The 22,435-nt window shown below is 43.6% G+C and overlaps 1 protein-coding gene across 2 annotated transcripts in view; it reads right to left on the reverse strand.

Annotated features, from left to right (window-relative positions):
• Positions 1-22,435, reverse strand: part of jarid2b (jumonji, AT rich interactive domain 2b) — a 185,035-nt gene that overhangs the window by 73,518 nt on the left and 89,082 nt on the right. For both annotated transcript variants that reach the window (XM_017711398.2, XM_017711397.2), the window contains exon 3: positions 9,545-9,662. In XM_017711398.2, coding sequence (XP_017566887.1) covers positions 9,545-9,662 — 118 coding nt within the window. The remainder of the gene's footprint in view (positions 1-9,544; positions 9,663-22,435) is intronic.

Below are 22,435 nucleotides of genomic sequence, written 5' to 3' on the forward strand. Positions count from 1 at the left end.
CTAACTACATCTACCCCTGCGAGAGGACAGACCTGGCTGGCATGGAGCTGTAATGTTTACAGGGGACGTGTCTTGTGTTAGGGGTGTGCTTACATTGGTTAGATCCCACCAGCACACAAGAGCTGCTTTATATAAGATTATTTGTACCACCTGGGGTGTCAGGTACATTTGCACCACGTAGGACTCGTATCTAGATCCCTTCATCAGTGGGTAGGTTCCAGTTCAATATACTTTTTATAGCTAGTTAGCTTTTGTTTCATTCTGTCATTGGAACTATGTACTTTTGTTTAAGAGTAGGTAAGCGTGGTTGCTTGTTCTTTTCATTGGTACATTTCACAGCTTGATTCTCCCAGAGTGGCACTAAATTTCATAGCATAGTGTTTTTATTGTGGTTCAATTTTAACAAAAATGGCTGCAAAAGCTCTGTTTGTCTGTTCCTCAGGCTTTAATCCCTTCATCACCAGTTCAATCATTTTAATGCCACAAGTTACTGATTCTACAGCTGCCTAGACAAAACATTAAGTCATAACACACCCCTAAAGAATACTCCAGCTCAGGCAGAGGCTACAGAACAATGTTGCGCTGTGTTTACTGTTTCTGCTTCATCCACAAACACAAGAGTGAGAAATCTCTGCCGAGTCATCTCTCACCAGCCACTGTCATGACGGGAGGAATCACACTTTCATATTACACCAGGCCTTCCTGAGTCACATATTCTGTTTTCTCTGTATACTGAACAAAGGATCACGCTCCCTCTCGGCTGTGCACTGTCGCAACAATCCCTCTCCTCCCATCTCCTGCCAAAGGAGCCATCCTCTTCTATCTGTAGTGCCTGCTTGCCTGATTGGATACAGCAGCTTTACACACCGTTAGAAAGCCCACACAAACATGCTGCAGACCGTTAAGAAAGCCCACACAAAACACACCCTCAGGAAGCCTATACAACCAGCACAGGCCTCCAAGTGACTAGGATAATCTGTGTTTTTGAACAGTAAATACTACATTGCGGTCTTTCATTCAGGACTGGTGACAACAGCGTAATTAAAGCAGTTCATCAAAATATGACAATACATCAACATCACTATGTCCTCCAGCCAACCATTCTACTCCCTATCACATGCAGATCAGCCATGTCCCATAGTCTTGACACCAGTGAGCAAACAAGGGGTTGAGCGGACATTCCTGCCCCGTGAGTCAGCAAGCCTTTGGAGCCAGCCGTCGTACCTGTGCCTTCGCTTCTCACGCTAGCCCTCTCACGTCAACCCACCCCCCACATAGCCCCGCTGCATGCCATCCCTCCGCAAACATATGACTCATTACTCCGCTGAGAGAGAGCAATCACGCCTAATCGCTCTCTTCATGGCCACTATTGATTCCTCATACCGTTCGCCTGTGCCGTCGACTATGTAGCGTTCCCAACGCCAAAGGGATTTACAGCTAAATCAATAGAGCCATTATACAGCCATACGAACAGGTGATTGCTGCACTGCTGGCACGAACGGGCACGTCAAAGCGAACAACAAAGTGACTGCGGATCCGAGAGCTAGCGACGCAGAAGGAAGAGCGGGTTGGAACTGGCGAAACACAAGAGAGAGTGATTTGGCACCGACTACACAGCGCATGCGAACAAACACTCCAATGATCTCTACTGTGAGAGGGGGATTTCAAGCAAGCAAACAAACTAGTAAGCACAAAACAAACAAAGAAACCCTCAGCGCAGGCCCAAACTCCTGCCAGTCTTGAGGGGGCCCCCGCATGCCTGGTGCCCAGCAATTGCAAACGAGGGGTGGGTAGATGTCACTTCTGCCTTTGGCAGCACTTTCGTTTCTGCAATCTCTCGGCCTCTCGCAGGCCTGGGAACGCAAACAGTGTGCCGCTCCCAGACGCCTCCCCTCCAACCTGGCCGTCCCAGCACCTGGGCTTGCATCTGGCTCTCCTCCCTCCCCCTCTCCTCCCTCTCCTGTTTCAGAGGCCAGGTGGGAGAGACTCTGGCACCTCCTCAATCGGTCTCCTGGGTGCCGTCTTTCATGGGCACGGGATGCCGAGGCCAAGAAGTGTTGCAGTGTGCACGTACATACACGCCAGCATCAGAAATTAATGAAGGCTCAGGGGAAAGAAAGTTAAAAGAAATGGCCCTAAAATTTAAAATGAGCAAGAAATTGTACTGTATGGATCTTCTTTATTAAACATTTGCTAAGCTATGCCTACTGAGATGCCATGTGAAATACAGCCTTAGTGCCTCTGCAGCCACCCCAGTATTCCTTAGCTGATTAGACATTTTCAAGATTTTTGAAAAGCTACTGGATTTTTCAGTGACTATGAGGCAAATGTGAGTGGAACATGAAGCACTTTCTTGAAAGAAAGGATTAGACTAATTTTTTAATTTGCTATGTCATCAAAGAAACAGGCCTACTGAACGAAAATGTCCCTGAAACTTTAAATCCAAGGGAAAAAATAAAAATCACCACTTGCTTAAAAAGGTAAGTCCTGATTCACACACAGAGGAAAAGAAAGCAGGGAGAAACCAGCCAAGTGCCCGGCATTAAATGAGCAGGTTTCTCCTCAGGGCCATGCCGGCTGCAGGAGCTGCCACTCCAAGTGGAGGCTTAATGCTAACGAATGGCAAAGGAAGGCACTCCAGACTGAACAGACCTCTGCTGCTGTTGACATGCTTTCTTTCTGCTTATTGAAATCCTCACTCAGGTCATTTCTTTTGCTAACTCTATTCTTCTTTTGTCGTCTAAATGTGTCTCTCTCTCTCCTTTCTCTGTTAGGTGCTATCTCCCTGTCTTCACCTTGGTGTCTCTTTGCCTAGCTCTCTCTAGCTCTCTCTCTAGCTCTCTCTCTAGCGCTCTCTCTAGCGCTCTCTCTAGCGCTCTCTCTAGCGCTCTCTCTAGCGCTCTCTCTAGCGCTCTCTCTAGCTCTCTCTCTAGCTCTCTCTCTAGCGCTCTCTCTAGCGCTCTCTCTAGCTCTCTCTCTAGCGCTCTCTCTAGCTCTCTCTAGCTCTCTCTCTAGCTCTCTCTCTAGCTCTCTCTCTAGCTCTCTCTAGCGCTCTCTCTAGCGCTCTCTCTAGCGCTCTCTCTAGCGCTCTCTCTAGCTCTCTCTAGCTCTCTCTCTAGCTCTCTCTCTAGCTCTCTCTCTAGCTCTCTCTAGCGCTCTCTCTAGCGCTCTCTCTAGCGCTCTCTAGCTCTCTCTCTAGCGCTCTCTCTAGCGCTCTCTCTAGCTCTCTCTAGCTCTCTCTAGCTCTCTCTAGCTCTCTCTAGCTCTCTCTCTAGCTCTCTCTCTAGCTCTCTCTCTAGCTCTCTCTAGCTCTCTCTCTAGCTCTCTCTAGCTCTCTCTCTAGCTCTCTCTCTAGCTCTCTCTCTAGCTCTCTCTCTAGCTCTCTCTCTAGCTCTCTCTCTAGCTCTCTCTCTAGCTCTCTCTCTAGCTCTCTCTCTAGCTCTCTCTCTAGCTCTCTCTAGCTCTCTCTAGCTCTCTCTCTAGCCCTCTCTAGCTCTCTCTCTAGCTCTCTCTCTAGCTCTCTCTCTAGCTCTCTCTCTAGCTCTCTCTCTAGCTCTCTCTCTAGCTCTCTCTAGCTCTCTCTCTAGCTCTCTCTCTAGCTCTCTCTCTAGCTCTCTCTCTAGCTCTCTCTAGCTCTCTCTCTAGCTCTCTCTAGCTCTCTCTAGCTCTCTCTAGCTCTCTCTCTAGCTCTCTCTCTAGCTCTCTCTCTAGCTCTCTCTAGCTCTCTCTCTAGCTCTCTCTCTAGCTCTCTCTCTAGCTCTCTCTCTAGCTCTCTCTCTAGCTCTCTCTAGCTCTCTCTAGCTCTCTCTCTAGCTCTCTCTAGCTCTCTCTCTAGCTCTCTCTCTAGCTCTCTCTCTAGCTCTCTCTCTAGCTCTCTCTCTAGCTCTCTCTCTAGCTCTCTCTTTCCCCACCTCTCATCATCTTCTGCCTAGCTAAACAGCTTGTGGTCCCTTTCTCTGCCCATTCTCTTTTGTCCACTAAGCTCTTTCTCTTATTTCTCCACCTAACTCACTCTCTCTCATTTCTCCATCTTGCATTCTCTTCTTCATTCGCCACCCAAATCTCTGTCCAATGTTTATTTCATTTTCTCTGCTTAGCTCTCCTGTTTCTCTGCCTAACTCTCTCTCTCTCTCTCGATCCGTTCTCTGAACAGCTCACTCTCTCCTTTCTCTGCCCAAACCTCTCGTTTGTCTACCTATCTCCCCTACTCTCCGTTTCTCAACCCTCGTTTCTCTCTCTTTCTCTGCCTTGCACTCCCTCTCCTTATTTTACTGCCCATCTCTCCCTCACTGCTTTCTCTGATTATCTCCATCCCTCCCTCCCTCCCTCCCTCCCCACCTTGTCTGTCTGTCTGTCTCAGTCTGCTGGTGCTGGTTTAATGATGGTGTCTAGAGGGCATTGCTCTGATTAAAGATTGTGGTGGGGTATTAAATGACAGGTAGACCGGAGGCAGGTGCTGCACGCTGATCCCCGCCCACACACACACATACACAAGTAAGCGCATGCTGTTTGAAAGACACAAGCACACCCACACGCAGACAAACAGGGTTTTCTGTGTCTGGGGGTGAATGGCTTTGTCGGGAGGGGGCCGTCCTGGACATCTGCTGCGGCCTGGCCGCTGGAGCTGCTGCCGGGTTTGTGTGGGCTTTGGCCAGCACCGCCTTTGATGCAGCGTCTGTGCTGTTAGTCGTTTTGTTCCCATGCAGCAGCCGGAGCCGAGATTGATTCAGCATTCAGGCCTCTTCAGAGAACTGCCACTTCTGTGGGCCTACACAAACTGTGTCTGCTGCGTGTGTATGGGTGTGGGTTTGGGTGTGTGTGGGGGGGGTGGCTTCATTATAAAGAGAGTTCTTGATGAATGGGTCCTTCATACGGCTAAATTCTCTTTGTCTAAGGACTTTCCTTGAGATAAAGCCTGTGGCCTGAGTGTACCAGTGTACACAAACTCAGATCAAAGTAAAAAGCTCTTCTCTTCAGAAACAGCTGGAAGCAACGCAAGTCTGGCTATAATAAACAAAACTGTTGTGGTCCACAGTGTTAAAGGGCTCAAGTCATAGAAAACAGGTTTTTCTTACTGTAGTTTAACTTAGTTGGATGTAGCATGTAAACAGTGGTAAAGTTTTAAAATGGTCTGCTGTCCATGTACAGAAACCAAGCGATAAAAATGGCCTCTTTTATGCTACACATTACACTCACATTACCAGGTTGAAGTGGCACAAATCCCATTTTTTGTTGCCCTAATGTGCCTCAGACATGATGTTTCCAGAGCTGTGTGGACATGCAAATCTGATCCTTTCAAATCCGACCTGAGCCACTTTCATGTGTGGTCCTACATTGGATACGTATCCAATTCGCGGCCATGCGACCTTAACGAGACGCTCGGGTCGGAATTCATGTGCTTTATTTCCCCGCTGCCCGTGCACCATCATTCAGCGTTACCATGGCAGCAGCGCCAAACAGAAGTTAAAGCCTGTAAATGATGGAAAAGCAACACATCTCACCTTTCTCGCCTTCGTCTAGCTCTAATAATGAACAGCTGAGAGCCGTTCAGAGTTAATTATCTTCAGCGAAGCTCGTCCTGACTGTTAATCTGTTTGCTGATGATGCACGTGATTCATTCACGTGACGTTACTGAGTAGGGTGTGCACATGGGGGTCACGTCAGGATGCCGCTTCGTTTACATTAATGACAGATTTGAGTCACTTACCTAAATGAGTGTGAACCATGATGTCAGAGATCGCATTTGAGCAAAATACCTGATTTGAGCAATGAGGCTTGTAATGTGAATGTAGCTTTAGTCCCACTGATTCTCACTGACATAAGGAGTGTTTCAGGCTGAACTGCTTTATATATGATGCAACCAATAGAACAGAGAATAGAGGTCATTTACATACACCGGTATTAAAGGCACAGTATCAAATACAACCTATGTAATACTAAGGAATAAAAAGAGCTTGAAAAAAAACGCTTTCGGCATATAAATCCACGTACATGTTCGGAATAATAAACAAGAAAGAATGCTGGATATGGATTTTAAAAGGGCCCGTATCAGTAGCTTATCATAACCACGCAAAGGCAAATGAATGACAGGCACCCGCAGGAACTTCTAGCCAAAGCCACAGCTGTCCACGGTTAAGATCTTAAAACAAACGAGTAAAACAACATGTACAGTAAATAGATCCTCAGTGCCTTGAAAAGAATCAAATAGGCATGAATACTGATGTACAGTTTACAGAGGCCCTAGACGAGCTGAGAACAGGGAGAGGAAAAAAAAAAAAAAAAAAGAAGGATGGATGAGTGGAGAGACGAATAGGCCTGGAAGAGGGAGCCACTTTTCCATAAGGTGGATTCAGTGCACAGGCAAGGTATTTATGAGGGGCAGCGCACAGGACGTGCATGAATATATGGCTGTATAAATGCATGGGGTGTATGTGTGTGTTCGAATTATATATGCAGCCAGCAGTTTAGGATCACAGAGGCTGTTCTGTTTGGAGCTTTGATGGATGAAGGCCTCCTGTATAGGATGCTGCATTTCACTAGAGCTCTAAACTTCTCACTCCTTCACTGCACAAGCTACACTTTTAGCCTGAACCCATTTTCCCAAGACCAGAGGAAAGACAAAGAGTACAAGTAGCGGCGTCGCTATTGATTATATTAGTAATTACGATCATCTGATGTTTACTTGAGCCGTTAGCACCAAAAAAAGAAACGTAGGCTTAAGTTAACTGTGCATAGGCTTTTCAAGATTCCTGATATTAGGGTGATTTTTAACCCAAATCCAATAAAAGTACCAATCCAGCCTTCAAGTTCTCCTAGATAACACAACCACACAATTTAGGTAAGATATGCTAGTCTGCTAATTAATGCTCGATTTTTAGTAAGTGCATCATGTGACATTCGGCACTCGTATGAACATTTTATACTCTGCTTTATGCAAAAGTTCCAATAATGCAATGACTGGTTCAGAAGCATTATAACCTCAGAGGTTTTGGTTTTCTTACCATAACTATTATTACTGGCTGCCAAGTAACAAATCACTTCAACCTGTGTCTGTTACTAAGGCAACGTTCACACAGCAGGTAAAAGTGGCCCAAATCTGATTTTTTTGTTTGGCTGTTCATCTTTTAAATGTGACCTGTATGTGACATCAGTCTGAACAGATCAGCAAATTAAAATGGACCCATATGCGCAAAAGAACAGAGCTTCATGTGGTAAACAAACGGCAGTCGTTCCTGGAGGACCAGCTTCACCAGCATCACAGGAGCCATAATGAAGCTGTACTGACTAACAGCTGGGATCATCACCCAGAATGTGTTCAGGCTTGCCGTAAAAAGAGCACGTTACTCGGCCCCGGTCACTTCTTTGGTTTGTGTCCTCGGATTCTTTAAACTTTTTCTAAGCCGCTTCTCCGTCAGGGTCGCGGGGGGGAGCTGGAGCCTATCCCAGCAGTCTTCGGGCGGAAGGCAGGATACACCCTGGACAGGTCGCCAGTCCATCACAGGGCTCAGAGGATAAGTCTTTGGACAAATCTTTTGTAATGCTTAGTACAGAAATATCAGCCTAAATGTTTGAGGTGTGAAATTATGACGAATTTGCATGAATTCCGAGTTGCATTGCTGCACATCGGACGCGTTTCGGATTTCAGTACCACATATGACAGCGTCTCAAATCAGAATGGAAAATGTCCGATTCAGTGTGCTTTCTGCTGTTCACACTGACACACATCTGTGTGACAGATCAAGAAAAAGACTGGATTTGGGCCACTTTCACTTGCTGTGTGAACAAATAACAAATTAGACGACTTCTATAAAATAGCGTTTGACCTGCTGCTCATTTAGTCGGATTCTGAAGATTTCAAACATGGGTTTTGCAGTTGGTCACTTGCTGTAAATGACAGAAAACAGATGCGCGCTCATATTCAGACGAAAGGCCTCTTAACAAAAAAGAACAAAAAAGTCCAAAGACTGGCGCCACAAATATAACGGGTTTTCATGTTACACTTTCCAACAGGGCAAACGTTTAAACTGCTTCTGAAACCGCACGTCAAGAGGATGTGGATAATATCCGTCATTAGTGTCTCTACAACAGTGTAAAAAGAACAGATCTGAGTTATTACAGCCAATTATAGCTTGATTAAAACCCACTACTAAATGTTGGGAAAAGATAAACAAAGACGCCTTCATTCAAAAATGCAACACTCATGGGCCAAAAATGCACACAGATGTGTTTCTCACTGAAACAGAGCAGCAGGAGAATTTCAAATATGCACTATCATCATCATTAAAACGGCCAAGCGATCACTGCTGATTCATAGCGCATATAAAATTTGAACCATTTTTTTGGTTAATCGAGTGCTTGTGGCAGCCCTACACACAAGCACACATCTGCACACAATGGACAGATGTGTGCTCTCTCACACGTGTGCACAGCTTCACAGACAAATGGACGAGTCAGCTCTTTAAGCTGAGTGAATGCTTCATACGGGAGCATCCGAAGGGTAGCCAGCTGCACGCGCACACACACACACACACACACACACACGCGCGTGCGCGCGCACACCTCCAATAACTTTCTATTGAAGCGTTATGACCCAGTGTGTAATTTCAGAGCATTTCTAAGTGCTCGCATGTGTTGGATTTGTCTCCGGGCTGTTTAAGCATTCAGCATAATTATCCCAGTTTTCCAGCACATACCACACAAATCACTGAAACCATGCAGTGCGAAGCTCCAAACGAAACCAGATCAATTGATGAAAAATGGAGCTGCATTCTCCATTGAGAACTGTGGAAACTGCATTACTACGTACGCTGTGGCCAATGGAAGTGACTCATTTTTGCATATTTTTCATTCTATTTTCATGCATTTGTTCATTTGCATGACAGGGGATGGGGATGAACAAACACTTCTCAATTGGGCCAAGCGCTAAGTGCACATATTCACGCTACAAAATAACCACAAGAAATTACAGAACATGTCAAAGAGTAAATTACACACTGTACATGAACACATTAATTTCCCCTTCGCTGTTAATTATGAATTAAAAAAAAATATTAAGCATGCCTTCGAGAGTCTAATTAAAAATGACAAGAAACGGAAACTCATTTCCAAGAATTAGCGCTTATTAAAGGGCTCCGATCCCACTGAATTAAACCACTATTTACTCTTTATTGTTGAGCTGCTCGTATATCATTATCTCGCTAATAAACCCCATGCGTCGCTCCGAACTTATTCACGGCTGCGAGAGCCAATCTGCACGACTGGAGTGAATTACGGAAGGATTTTCTGCGTCAGACTCGGCGCTCTCACCGTCGGCTTCGCCTTAATAAGTCCATTTAACTCATTATTGGCCACGAAAGTGCTGAATCAGCCCAAAACAAATCACCTCACTGCATTTCTCTTTCCTCTACAAACACACTCAGCGCCTCGCCCCAACTTTGGCCTGTTCAAACTCACTCGCTCTGGTGAGCCGGCAGAGCCGTGCGATCTGGAATGGGGCTGTATGATTGGATAAAGAGAGGAACGAACTGCTCCAGGCTCCACTCACCTCTTCTTGGCTGAGCCGTCCTCCCAGTACTCAGTCCCTCCATCATTGCCCTGTGAACGAGAGCCGTCATCTTTGTGTCCCCCTTTAGATCCAGAGCCGCTCAGCTGGGACAGGGAGCCTGCACACAGAGAGAAATACCAAAATCATCATCAGCTGAACTTACAGGCACTTCATCAACAGTACAGGAGTCTTACAGACAGACAGACACACACAGAGAGAGAGAGAGAGAGAGAGAGAGAGAGAGAGAGAGAGAGAGAGAGAGAGAGAGAGAGAACAAGGAAAATGAAGAGAAGGAAAGAAGCAGTGAGAAGAAGAGAGGAAAGGAAAAGGGGTGAAGGAGAAAGAAAGGAATAAGAAAAGAGGAAGAAATACCCAATTAAAAGAAGAAAGAGATAGAAGTAGAGAAAGATATGGGTGAAAATGAAAGAAAACAAGAAAAGAAAAAAAGACAAGAAAAAATGAGAGCAGAGACAGGAAGATAGAGAAAGAAAAAGAATAAGGAAACTGGAAGCAAGAAGAGTGAAAAAGAGCAAAAGACAATAAAAAGAAAACAAACGAAAAGGATGAAAGGAGAAACGGAGAAAGAAACGGATAAATGTAAAGAAAGTGAGAGCGAGAGAAATTAATAAGAGAAAAAGATAAAAGAAAGGGACAGACAGAGAGAGAGAGAGAGAGAGAGAGAGAGAGAGAGAGAGAGAAAGAGAGAGTTAAAGAAGATAGAAGGAAAAAAGGAATAAGATCAGAGAGGAGGAAGAAGAAAAAAAAAGAAAAAAGGAAGTAAAAAGAAAAAGAAGATGGAGAAGGTAAAAGAAAGAAGGGAGAAAGGAAGAAGGAAAAAGAGAAAAGGAAAGAGGAACAGAGAAAGGAAGTGAGCGTGCGTGTGTGTGTGGGGGGGGTGAGAGTGTGGGGGTGTGAGACTGTGTGTGAGTGTGTGTGTGAGAGAGATAGAAAGAGAGAGAGAGCGAGTGTGTGTGTGTGAGAGAGAGTGTGGGGGTGTGAGAGTGTGGGGATGTGTGAGAGTATGTGTGAGAGAGAGAGCGAGAGCGAGAGAGAGAAAAAGAGTGTGTGTGTGTGTGTGTGTGTGTGTGTGTGTGTGTGTGTGTGTGTGTGTGTGTGTGTGTTTACAGTTCATGTCATCACATGAGGTCAAGTGTTCAATTGCGAGACATTCTGGTCAAATTATAAACACAATGACAGACTTTGAAGGCAAAAGCAGCACTAGATCATCTTTAAAAAGAAAGAAGAGAGAGAGAGAGAGAGAGAGAGAGAGAGAGAGAGAGAGAGAGAGAGAGAGAGAGAGAGAGAGAACGAACATCATTGAGGGTATTTAGCGAAGCAGACTGTGCAGAGAAGTGTCCTAACACTGAGCTCCTGCAGCCGCTCAACAGCGACAGACAAAAGCTCCCCAATGAACACAAGTAAACATTACAGTGACAGAGAGAAGATTAAAAGCCTCTCATCCAAAGAGCAGCTCCGTCTTCCGCGCAGACAGCAGAGCAGCAATCCAAACATTCAGCAAACTAATTCAGGCCACACTGAAGGAGCATCAAAGTTAGCGAGACAAAGAACGTTCTGAAAGACATCCTGGAGTACAGAGGAGTCACCGAGAAGAGATAATAAATCAACCAGGCGAGACGTCGTTGAGCGAGCGCTGAAACGGCACAAACGAAGCTGCAGTTTATGGGAATTAAAGAGACAAATACATGCCAAGTCATCAAACAGGCCCGAGCCTTTGTTCTCTCCTCAGGCTGTGAGGTTTAACATACCTGGCAGTGGTGTTCATATTAACAGATGGTAAATCACCATCTAAAGGGTACTGGCGGCCTGAGGCAGAGCTCCTGACGGATGACTCCAACCATTAACCATGCAAAACCCACAAGACCAGACTGCTACACACTCTTAAAAAAAAAAAAAAAAAAAACAAAAAGGTGCCAAAAAGCATTCTTTGGACCAACGCCACAAGAGAACTACTTTAGTTTCCACATTCTTTGGAACTACGCCACATAAAAAAAAACACTTCAGGTTCCCTAAACAAGCTTTCAATGCATGGAGGCCTTGAAGAAATGTTTGTATATTTCAGGGGTCAAAAAACCAAATGTTAAGCCACAACATTTTATGTCCATTTTACTAAATAGGCTGTAAATATGTCTTAGTATGTGCTAATGCCCAAGTATAGGCTCCAAAATATAATATAAACCAAAAACACAGGCTTTGTTTGCTCTGCTTTAAGCTCAGCTATAGCCGCTTTTCGCACATCTCTGGCAGGAAACTTTTACTCATAAGTGGAACAGTTACTTGTAAATTGTCTCTCAACGTTTGACTTTTTATGAAGTTTTTATTTTATTGACTTTTTCTTGTTCGAATTTTCCCGTTCCATGGTCCCGTTTAAATGGTGCCAGTATGTAAGTGCTGCAGCGTTTATGGTGGAATGTGAGAATGTGAACGAGAATCTGGCAAAAGAGAAACTGACTTCAGCTTCGACACATTTTAGGGTTTAAACGCATCAGGAAACCAGCTGGAGTGATTATAAACGCAAATAAGTCCTTTCATATCCAAACTATCGATGTTCGTCTTAAATCTTTCTGTTTGGCATTTCATTAGCTACTAGCTGGGCAAGACTGTTGTATGCGTTGCTATGGTGACCAGCAATCGATGCACCAACCTTCAGGGTTAAAGGGCGAATCAGCAGTTCTACATTAACTCCAGTGTTTAAGACCATTTACTGTTGAACGACCAGCAGAACTATATTTTACTGTAAAGGAGGATTATTTTATTATTATGTAAGAATCTAATTCTGCTGTAGAGACGCAACAGGACCATAAAAAAAAGGGTTGCTGACCCCTAATACACAAAATGTTTCTGAACCTTTTTAAAGAACCTCCACATGATGTAAAGGTTCGAGCAAGGATCAAGCACTATTTAGAAGGCTTAATACTTAAAAGTGTTTTAAGTATGTATTCATAAAAATAAATAAAAACTATTTCATAAAAAAAAAATTAAAACAATGGCACTTCAGGTGCCCTAAAGAACATTTCAGGAGACAATTCCTCAATAATAAACTACTTTCATAAATGAGATATGCAAGTGACAAGATTGTTCTTAAGTTTAAAGAACCTTCCCAACACGTACACGTTCTATACCAATTAAAGAACTGCACGCTTAAGTGAAGAACAATTTAATCATCGTCATTTGAAAAAATGTAAAAATAGACATGTTAAACAGAGTTTAGTCCTTGGAGTGATGCCAGACAACAGGGCTGCCCGGTCTTGGTCCTAATCGAACATCCCTGATCCAGGTAGCTAAGGCTTTCAAATGCATCTGAATATCAGAGCCATATCATCCATATTATCCCTATGAAGAGCCACATTTCCAGATTAGTGCACCTCCAGGATGAGGATTATGCACAGCTGCCATTGAAGAACCACTTTTGGTCCCCTAAAGAACCCTTCAAAGGACATTTCCTCAAAGGCTCATAGTTTGAATAACCTTTAAAGTGTACAGAGGTTCCAAATAAAGGAAAGGTTCTACACGAAATCAAGCCAAGAAGCAAGAAACTAGTAAGTACGAATAAATTTAAATACAAAAGGTATTTGGTTGTAGCAGAGCTTTTGTCCCTGTTTCCAATTTGACTATCCTCAATTGCTCATTTCTCATTTATTTATGTCAAAAATATTTCAATATGAAATTTGACTGCATTTGATTCAAAGCATGTTCTGTCCTGCAATCCCTGAAAAAAAGGAATATTAATTCTGGGACAGTAAAGCTCTTTGATAACGTCAGGCAAGTGATAGAGAAGGGCAAGAGAAGGGGAAAAAAGAAGCCAATGGTAGCTTTTGGTTGCTATCAGTGGCAGATTTCATGAAGAACCTGTTTGTACAGAAGAAAGAAGAGAAGAAAAAAAAAGCATGTCCAGACAGCCAGCTGTTTGGGAAGAAACCGCAGCGTGTCATTGTGAGCCTTCACACGAATCCTGCCCCACTGTGGTGGGTTCAGCCTCCAGAGGCTGATACACACACTTTAAAGGCTGTCATCGAAAATCACTGTGGTCTCTCCTGAAAGAGCTTCTGGTAAAACAATCTTCTCATTTGTAAGTTTAAACTCTTTCAGGACATGAGATCATACATATCTCCATTTGCCCAAAACTGGTTTAAACTGGTGATTAAAAGCTACAGAGAAAATGAGACTCCCAACAACCACCTGGAAGACCTGGCAGACACCAGAACTGCCCCCATCAGATATACAAGACTTAAAGCTTTCATGTCTGAGGGAGAGGAGAACATCAAGCTACTTCAGATCTGAAAACATCCACAGGTGTTTCTGTCCATCCTTCCACTGCGAGAAGACCACTCAGCGCTGTGGGTCTGAAAGGACGTGTAGCTGATCAAGAAGAACCTCACTGAGAAAAGGAGACACACCAAACAAAGAAGCTGAACAATGGACTGACCACCCCAGAGTCGAGACCTCAACACCACTGAACGGGTTTGATTACTTCAGAAAATGATCAACCAGCTTCTAAGACTGAACTTTAGAGGTGTGGAAAAATGCCAGCAGCTTTTCTGAAAGTGAGTCTCCTGAAAAGAATAGAAGCTATAATAAAGGTGAAGAACAGACACACTAAATCCATCCATCCATCCATCCATCCATCCATTTTCTAAGCCAGACACACTAAATATTGAAGGAAAAAAAAAAAAAAAACATTTAACTGTTGCGGTTTGTGTGTAATTTTCTGTTAAACATGTCTTTTTTTTTCTCTGATGCTGAGAAATTAACTTGTAATTTGGTTGTTTTGATTGGCAATTAATTAAGTGAAGAGTGGTCTCTGACTTTTGCCAGTATGTATATTTAATTATAATACTTTCCACATGTATTACTCGTTTTTCTTCAGATATTTCTGTAAGAGGAACATTCATTCACCATTCATTCACCACCTCTGCAGTCAAACCGATCTTTTGACATCATTTGTTTCTTTCAAATCATCAGTCAGCCTTAAAAATAAGTCAAAGAGAATGAAAGAAAGAAAGAGAGAGAGAGAGAGAGAGAGAGAGAGAGAGAGAGAGAGAGAGAGAGAGAGAGAGAGACAGCGCGAGAGAGAGCGCGAGAGACTCTCTCCAAAACATACATGAAAAGCTGTAAAACAATGAGGTTTTCTACAGACCACCATGCAGAGAGAGAAGCGCTCTCCAGGGACAAACATTTCAGTTAAGGACGCACCAAAGCAGAACCATTAAAATCAAAACAGCTACTAAAAAGAGAGCGAGCGAGTGAGCGAGAGACGGAGAGAGAGCGAGATAGAAACAGCTTCCATGTCCTACATTCAAAATTAACCGCATAAGTGAAAAGGCAAACACAGAGGAACCCACTAACTCTCAGCTCAGGCCAGACGCTTTTTATCAAACTGTACAGTGGCGAAGCAGAGCAAGCAAGCCAGTGCAGGCTGAAGGAGGCCAGGGCAGGCCAGGGCAGAGCACTGTAAGCTAGAGCAGACCAGGGCAGGCCACTGTAAGCCAACGCAGGCCAGGGCAGGCATAAACAGCTTCTTTTACATGCACTGGTTTAGCTGTCCAGAGTAAAACTGTATGCTCATGTAGGCTTGGTCTGCACTCAGATGAACTGCAAGTGATACGAATATTACTGTTTACAAATATTCAAACAAGGTAATAATATCAGGCTGAATTTCTACATCTTTTCACTACTGATTTCATTTCGGTGAGGAGCTTAAACTTTGGGCATCACAAAACATTTCCCAGGCCAAATTTCCTCACCACAAACACCTATAGGATGTAAAACATCTTGTTTATAATGTAAATGTAAGCGTTCACACATGCTACCTCTAATATAATGCTTTTCACTTCAATCCTGATGTTGACATGTTCGTTCATATGCAACGCATCCCAGATTCAGCCTAGAAGCGGCACTGCATCTACAGCAGGGGTTCCCGAGTCTAGACCTGCAGACCTCAAGCTTTGCACATTTTCGTGTTTTCCCTACTCTACACAGCTGACCCAGCCCACCGAGAGTTTTGCATCAAAACACATTTGAGACCAATTTCAGGAGTTTCTATATGTTGTTGACAGTGGGTTTTACACATCCAACGAATATTAATGCTATTCTATGATTAACATCACATGCATTCTTTCTTAAAACTTCACCAGGGTGCTTTCTGTGTGGAGGCTGCATGTTCTATGCGTGTCTGTGTAGGTTTCCTCCAGGTGCTCCGGTTTCACTTCACACTGTGTATGTATATGTCTTTCTGCCCTGCGATGGACTAGCGACCTGTCCAGGATGCATCCTGCCTCCGCCCAAAAACCACTGGGATAGGCCCCAGCACCCGTCCCACGAGCCAGAAGGATGAGCGGTTTAGAAAATGTGTGTGGATGCCAAACATCTCCAGGCAAACCCTGTACTATACATCAAAAATAAAGAGAGCTCAGAGTGCCCTCCTGCCGAGAAGGGTCTGGCTGCAGCCATGCACTCTCAGCCTGACATGCGCCGCCAGTCTATTGATGATGTCAGTGCTGCTCTGCCACAACAGTTTGTCAGTTTTATGAGGGAAAAACAGTGAACCACATACTTCTGGGCAACAAGAGCTACACTGAATGTATATTAATGCTGCCATATTGATAATAAGGTAAATAAATATGGAAACTTTTCAAATAAATCCTACAACATTCAGACATAAATGTCAGGTTTATTCGCAGAAAAAACTAAACAGCTACCGCTAAAACCCATGAAAGCCATGCTGAAGACGATCAGAGCCGGTTATCAAATATACGTAATATTGATTCAAATTGAACGTGAGGATTCTAGGAGGTTGTGACAACATAAACTTAACATAAAGTGGAGAACTTCCTGAGCCTGAACAATAAAAAATCCAAAGCCATCATAATTGCTTCCCCTGCAACAGTCAGGAGGCTTAGTGACACTCCTGTCTGTATCCCTGGTTTTGTTGTCTCTACCTCTACACAAGAGAGAAATCTTGGGAGTAATTTTTGATTCTATGTTATCATTTGAATCACACATTAACAACACATGTAGGACAGCCTTCTACCATCTTGAAAATATTTCTAGGATTCACCCTTTTCTCTCTTTCACTGCTGCTGAGACCATAGTCCATGCATTTATAACTTCCAGGCTTGACTACTGCAGTGCTCTGCTGTCCGGCCTCCCTGCTCGGGCTTTGAGCCGGCTGCAATATGTGCAGAACTCTGCTGCTAGGGTGCTGACCCATACACGATTGTGGGAGCATATTACTCCAGTCCTTAGTCGTCTCCACTGGCTCCCAGTGAAGTACCGTACACAGTACAAATGACTTGTGTTGGTGTTCAAATCCCTGCATGACCTTGCCCCATCTTACCTAAGAAGTCTACTGTCTGTCTGTCTGTATGTATGTCTGTATGTCTGTATGTCTGTATGTATGTATGTATGTATGTATGTATGTATATGATCTTACTTTTTATCTACCTATTTTCTTCTTTTATTATCTATTGTACAGTGTCCTTGGGTCTCTTGAAAGGCGCTTTTAAATAAAAATGTATTATTACTAATATTATAAAGTCAATGCAGTATAGTATACTTCTGCTGTCTCGTCAACGTTGTCACAACCTCCTAGAAAGCTGGCAGACAACGTTTGTAACTTTCCTTGGGAATAACATTGCCGAAAACGTTGTGGGCACTAAAACGTTTGTCACAACGTAACTGTTTGCAGGGCCGTTAGGAGTAAAACCTGATGGTCTTGCTTCCCAATGGGAATCGGCTTGATGGTTGCTGTTAGAGGCCAATAGGAAATGACCAAATGTAAGCCGGAATTAGTCTAAAATAACAAACAAACAATCAGAATCCTTTACACGGTGATATCAACTCATCAGGAAAACACAGAAAAACCATTAACGACTACTGAAAACCACCAGGAACCAACAGACATTTTAATGTGTTCTATGATCTTTTTCATCAGGTATACATTAAGTGTAACTCTCTAGCCGAGTTATGGATGAAAAATGGATTAAGTGATGATATTCCTAAGCAGCAGCTGCCAAAAGTCGCCGTTCCGTTTTGCCCAGTGCTTTTGCCGTTGCGGCAGAGAGTGCGTGTGCACGTGACGTCCCTGGGGCTGAGAGTGCATCTGGCTGAGGGTGCAGGTCTGCAGCCAGACGCTATTGCTCCTGCCTTTTTCCACCTTAAAACAAACAATCTACACTAAAGCTCTCCTCTAATAATCATCCACTTTCGCCAGCAACACCATCACCATCCCAACATTGCTGCGGCTTCAAGCTGCTGCTGGTTGACTTTCAACGCAAACACATGAATGCAGACCAGCAAACACTCAACACCGGGAGTTAATTGTGGCTATAATCAAGATAGATTTTTGGTAATGTTACCCCAAGCTTGAGCCCACCCCCTCTGCATCTTCATTGTATGTGTTTAACTGAGCCCAGCACCTCACGGCACAGATGTCCCAGCCCCGTGGACAGATGAGGTTACAGGGTTGCCAGGTCTTCCCCATTAGTGCCAGTAATCATAACTGGGCCACAACAAGGGCGCAAACGTGGGGGCCGGTACATCCAGCGCAAAGAGCGGTGCTGTTCAGACCTTAATTATCCGCAGAACACACACATCCGCAGTCATCAACACTGAATTATAATGGCACTAATGGAGCACAGTGCACTTACACACTTATTACACAGCCCTATTCATGCACTCTCACTGCGCCGAGGCCAGACAGACAATGGCACGCTAACGACAGCAGCGGACAGTCTAAAATAATGAAATAAATAAACAAATATAGAGGCATGAGGCTCCAGGGATAAAACTGGCAGCTGTTTTTGTTCATAAAAACGTTAATGCTACTGTTTCCTCTGCATGGTCAGGCTGGTGGCATAAAAGAAAGCGGTCGAGCCTGAGGTCCAAACGCTGCCTCGACAATAAAAGTCCTTTCTGTATTTTTGATACTCCTGGGGTTCTTTCAAAATTAACGTCAGTGCCACATTGTTCAGGGCACAAAAGCTCAGGAGCGAAACCTCTCAGAGCTGCACTGTCTGCTCTGGCAGCCAAATTCCGAACAGCTACAACAGAGCAACGAAAACTGACGTCTGGAGTTGTTTTGCTATATTATTTAAGGGAATTTACACAATTAATTACATAGTTACATAAAGAATTAGACTACATTCAATTTTCATTCTGTGTTGGCAGGTTTGAGTCTGCACTTCACACTGTTTTCTGTTTTTCTCAAGAAATGAAAAAACATGGATAAAAGTTTTTTTTTTCTTACCACTGAACAGGACTGTACATGTAACAATTACTTATTAAATACAATTTTAAAAATCTAATTAAGGGTGGGGAAAACTGCAAGATACTTGACGAGATATTTCCCTGATAGTCGATATGCATCCTGAAAAGCTCCAGTAGTCACAATAATGATGAATATTTTGTAATAATCAAATATTATCCAATAAAACATCACTTCTTCCCCTTGAAAACACAAATGCATGGGTTAAAAGCTTAGAACACGCACTTTCTAGACAATTCAACTGTGTGTGAGAAATGATCCATATAAAATCACAATATGCATTTATGTCGTTATCGCTGCCGGTTAACTTCTACACTCTCAGAAAAAAGGTAGTAAAAAAGGTAGTCACTGGGGCAGGACCCCTTTTGTCACTGGGGTGGTTCCCTCAAGGGTGCATCTCAGTACCTTTAGTCAGTCTCGTCTCCAGGCGAGTACAAATATGTGCTTTTTACCTGGACAAACTAATTTAATGTTCATGATTGGACCTTAAAACCACTGCTGTACCTTCGAGGGAACATTTACATCGTTTGTACCTTGATGAACGAAAAAGGGTTTGAAACTAGATTGGGACCGCTGAGATTGCTGGCTGAGTGTTGCTGGCAGCTCTTCAGTGAGTGTTTTTGCATGGACCAACTAGATTTGATGAACGAGTGCTTATCCCAGCCTTCATGATGAGAAGCAACAGGTGGCGTGAAGTAAAAGACCAGAAAGGTGAAGAAAAAGAGGAAGAGGATGATGGTGCTTCTGCTGTTTTGTGACCTGGCATTTTGTTTGCACTGAAAAGCAGAACACTGAGGGAGTCAAATAGAGAAAAAAAGACAGATATACAGAGACACAGTGTGGTGAGAGAGTGACAGATAGCAGAAGCATGAGAGAGAAAGTGGACAAGAAGAGATGGAGACAAGCAGAGAGCAAGGAATGTGGGAAAGAAAGAATGAAACAAGAAAAAAGGGAGAGAGAGGATGACAGAGAGGTAGAGTGGACAGGCTGAGACAGTGATTGTAGGTTGGATGCTGGACTCATGGTGACAGAGAGGTAAATGAAGAGTGACAGTTGCCATAGCGATCACTTCTCTCCTCGCTCACATGCAGGACACGCCTGTCCATCACTGTCTACACCCTACTGCTGGCCACGCCCCTTTAAAAACACACATGCTCACCCAGCAGAGAACAGTGGGAGGATATCACAACAGAACAGCTATTATTAAATCACCGCTGCTTTAGCCCACAGCTACACAGGAGGAAATCACATCTGACACTGATCCTCGAACAAAAACACAGCCTGCCTGTCTCTGACTGTACAATCCTGCCATTCAGCAGCGCTTTAACACCTCATATGGTGGAGATTCCCTGCCACTGCACTACTGACCTATTCTCTCCATCCACAAACATGTTGCTGTAGCTTTACAGCCATATATATATATATATATATATATATATATATATATATATATATATATATATATATATATACACATATACACACACACACACAAATAAATTTGATTTGATATTAAACTACTGCTTTACTGAACGTTGACATTTCATTCAACCAAACACAATGACAGCGAGCCTCATTTCACCAACCGTTCCTAGTAAGAAATTTCTTCGTAAAACCCACTTGCGCAGTTTTTTACAAAGATTCTGACGATGTTTTCTTATTTGGGATTTGTTCTTAGGTAAGAACAGAAACTACACACTCAAGAGCACAAAGGTGTGAAAAGCTCTGTGGTTTAAGAACACGCCCAAAATCTGACGTAGACTTTTTCTTAGGACATTTATCAAGAACACAGTCCCACTGTTGACAATACGCATAAGTAAAAATAATCAACGGCCACGACTTGGTAAAACAACGGAACAGGATAATTAAGTTGTGGCCACGGAACAAGATAAGTCATTGCCACGACTTAGTAAGGCATGGGAATGAGATCCTACTGCATAGTCACAACCTGGTAAGGTATGGGAAGATGATAATTAAGACGTGGCCACTCTGGCTACAACTTAGTAAGGCGTTAATAAGTCATGGCCATGCATTACTTCTATTCATATGGATGTCACCAGAAGGATTCCATACATTTAAGAGCAAACTTATGAAGAAGTGGGGAATGAGGCCCACTGTGATACTGCAGCAATGGCAGCGAAGAATGGAGGTGAAGCTGCAGATAACCCAAACAAAACTCTTCATTTGGAAAAATATGTTGTGGGCAGACTACTGTACTTACACTTGGGGGTGGTGGTCTGCTCCACATATGCAAAGCAGCTAGATGAGGCAAAAATATAATTGGTATAAAGACTTTATGGACGAAATACACTTTATGGCTGCTTGTTGTGCGTAAGCATATATGCCTACTGCTCAGTTGACTAGGTCATGACCGTTGGGTGAGTGGGTGGGGGGCACCTAATAAGCATCTAATACAGAGCTCTTGAAATACAGACCTTGAATCCAGTATCGGGTCCTGTATTTTGCAGTCATTAGGCTGCAGGTCATCAGGTGGCCAATGAGCTACATCGACAATTAACAGACAGCCAGTACAAAAAACAGGACCAGAAAATGGGGTCTCTTTCCAGATCTAAAGGCCTCTGACCCAATGAAGGCTGAAATAAAAGATCAGTTAATCTAGCTAGTATTTTATAAAGATAGATAAAATCAGATAAAATGTTAGGAATGTTCTCTCTCGTGTTCAGATTTGCTGTACTCATTAATTCTCTATCGCTCTATTCTGTGGCCTGTGCATGATATGATCACAGTGGGGCAGGTTTGAGGGACACACAAAAGAGTGCAGCCAAGCAGCCTATGACCAAGTACATCTGCTCCTGCCCAACTGACTGATAAAAAGTGGACAGCCATGCTGACAACCGATCACAGGCTTGACTATGAAAAGATCCTGACAGTTGTGGCAGTCTTGGCATACAGTATACATCAGTTATAATCTGTGGGCGGAGCTTCTAAGGCTGAGACTAACCGCTGTGTCATCACAACGTTCGGTTCCCACTACGCTCATCTCCTCCTAAAACATGTGGGATAAAAACAGGGCTAACCCACATGTAACAAAAGCTCCCCCCTGCCTCTGCCTCTCTGGGTAAACTCATGTGAAGCTTTTTTCCCCTCCATCTTTCTTGTGACAGTGCGGCTTAGCTCTGAGGTCTGAGTGAAGTGGAGTCTAGTGGGATACTGACTGCTGGTGTCACACAAACAGCATCAGACAACTTCCAAAGCCCACAGAGCCCTGTTCCCACACTGGCGTCCTCCACTGACACAAACATAGTCATCGCCCTCCTATCATTTAATATCAAAAGAATTTTGTGAAAAATCTAATTTACACTAATTTCTCCTCATTTCAAATGAAGTCAATCAGCCAACTTTGATGCACAAGAGTAACAACTTGCTAGCAACATGAGCCTCATAGCCCCAGCTCAAAACAGAAGAAGCAAACTTCAGAACAGCAAAAATGTCTTGGCTGATCTACATCTGGGGCAAGAAGAAGATTTTTTTTGCTGAACTATTTCTGTAAACTCTCTAGAACAGGGTATTTTTCAGGTGTGGTGTACTGCAAGGGTCTATAATGGGGTCTTGAAGATTCTTCTGATTATACAGTTCAGCATAGCCTG

Source organism: Pygocentrus nattereri, chromosome 27, assembly GCF_015220715.1.
Source record: "Pygocentrus nattereri isolate fPygNat1 chromosome 27, fPygNat1.pri, whole genome shotgun sequence".
Lineage (NCBI taxonomy): Eukaryota > Metazoa > Chordata > Actinopteri > Characiformes > Serrasalmidae > Pygocentrus > Pygocentrus nattereri.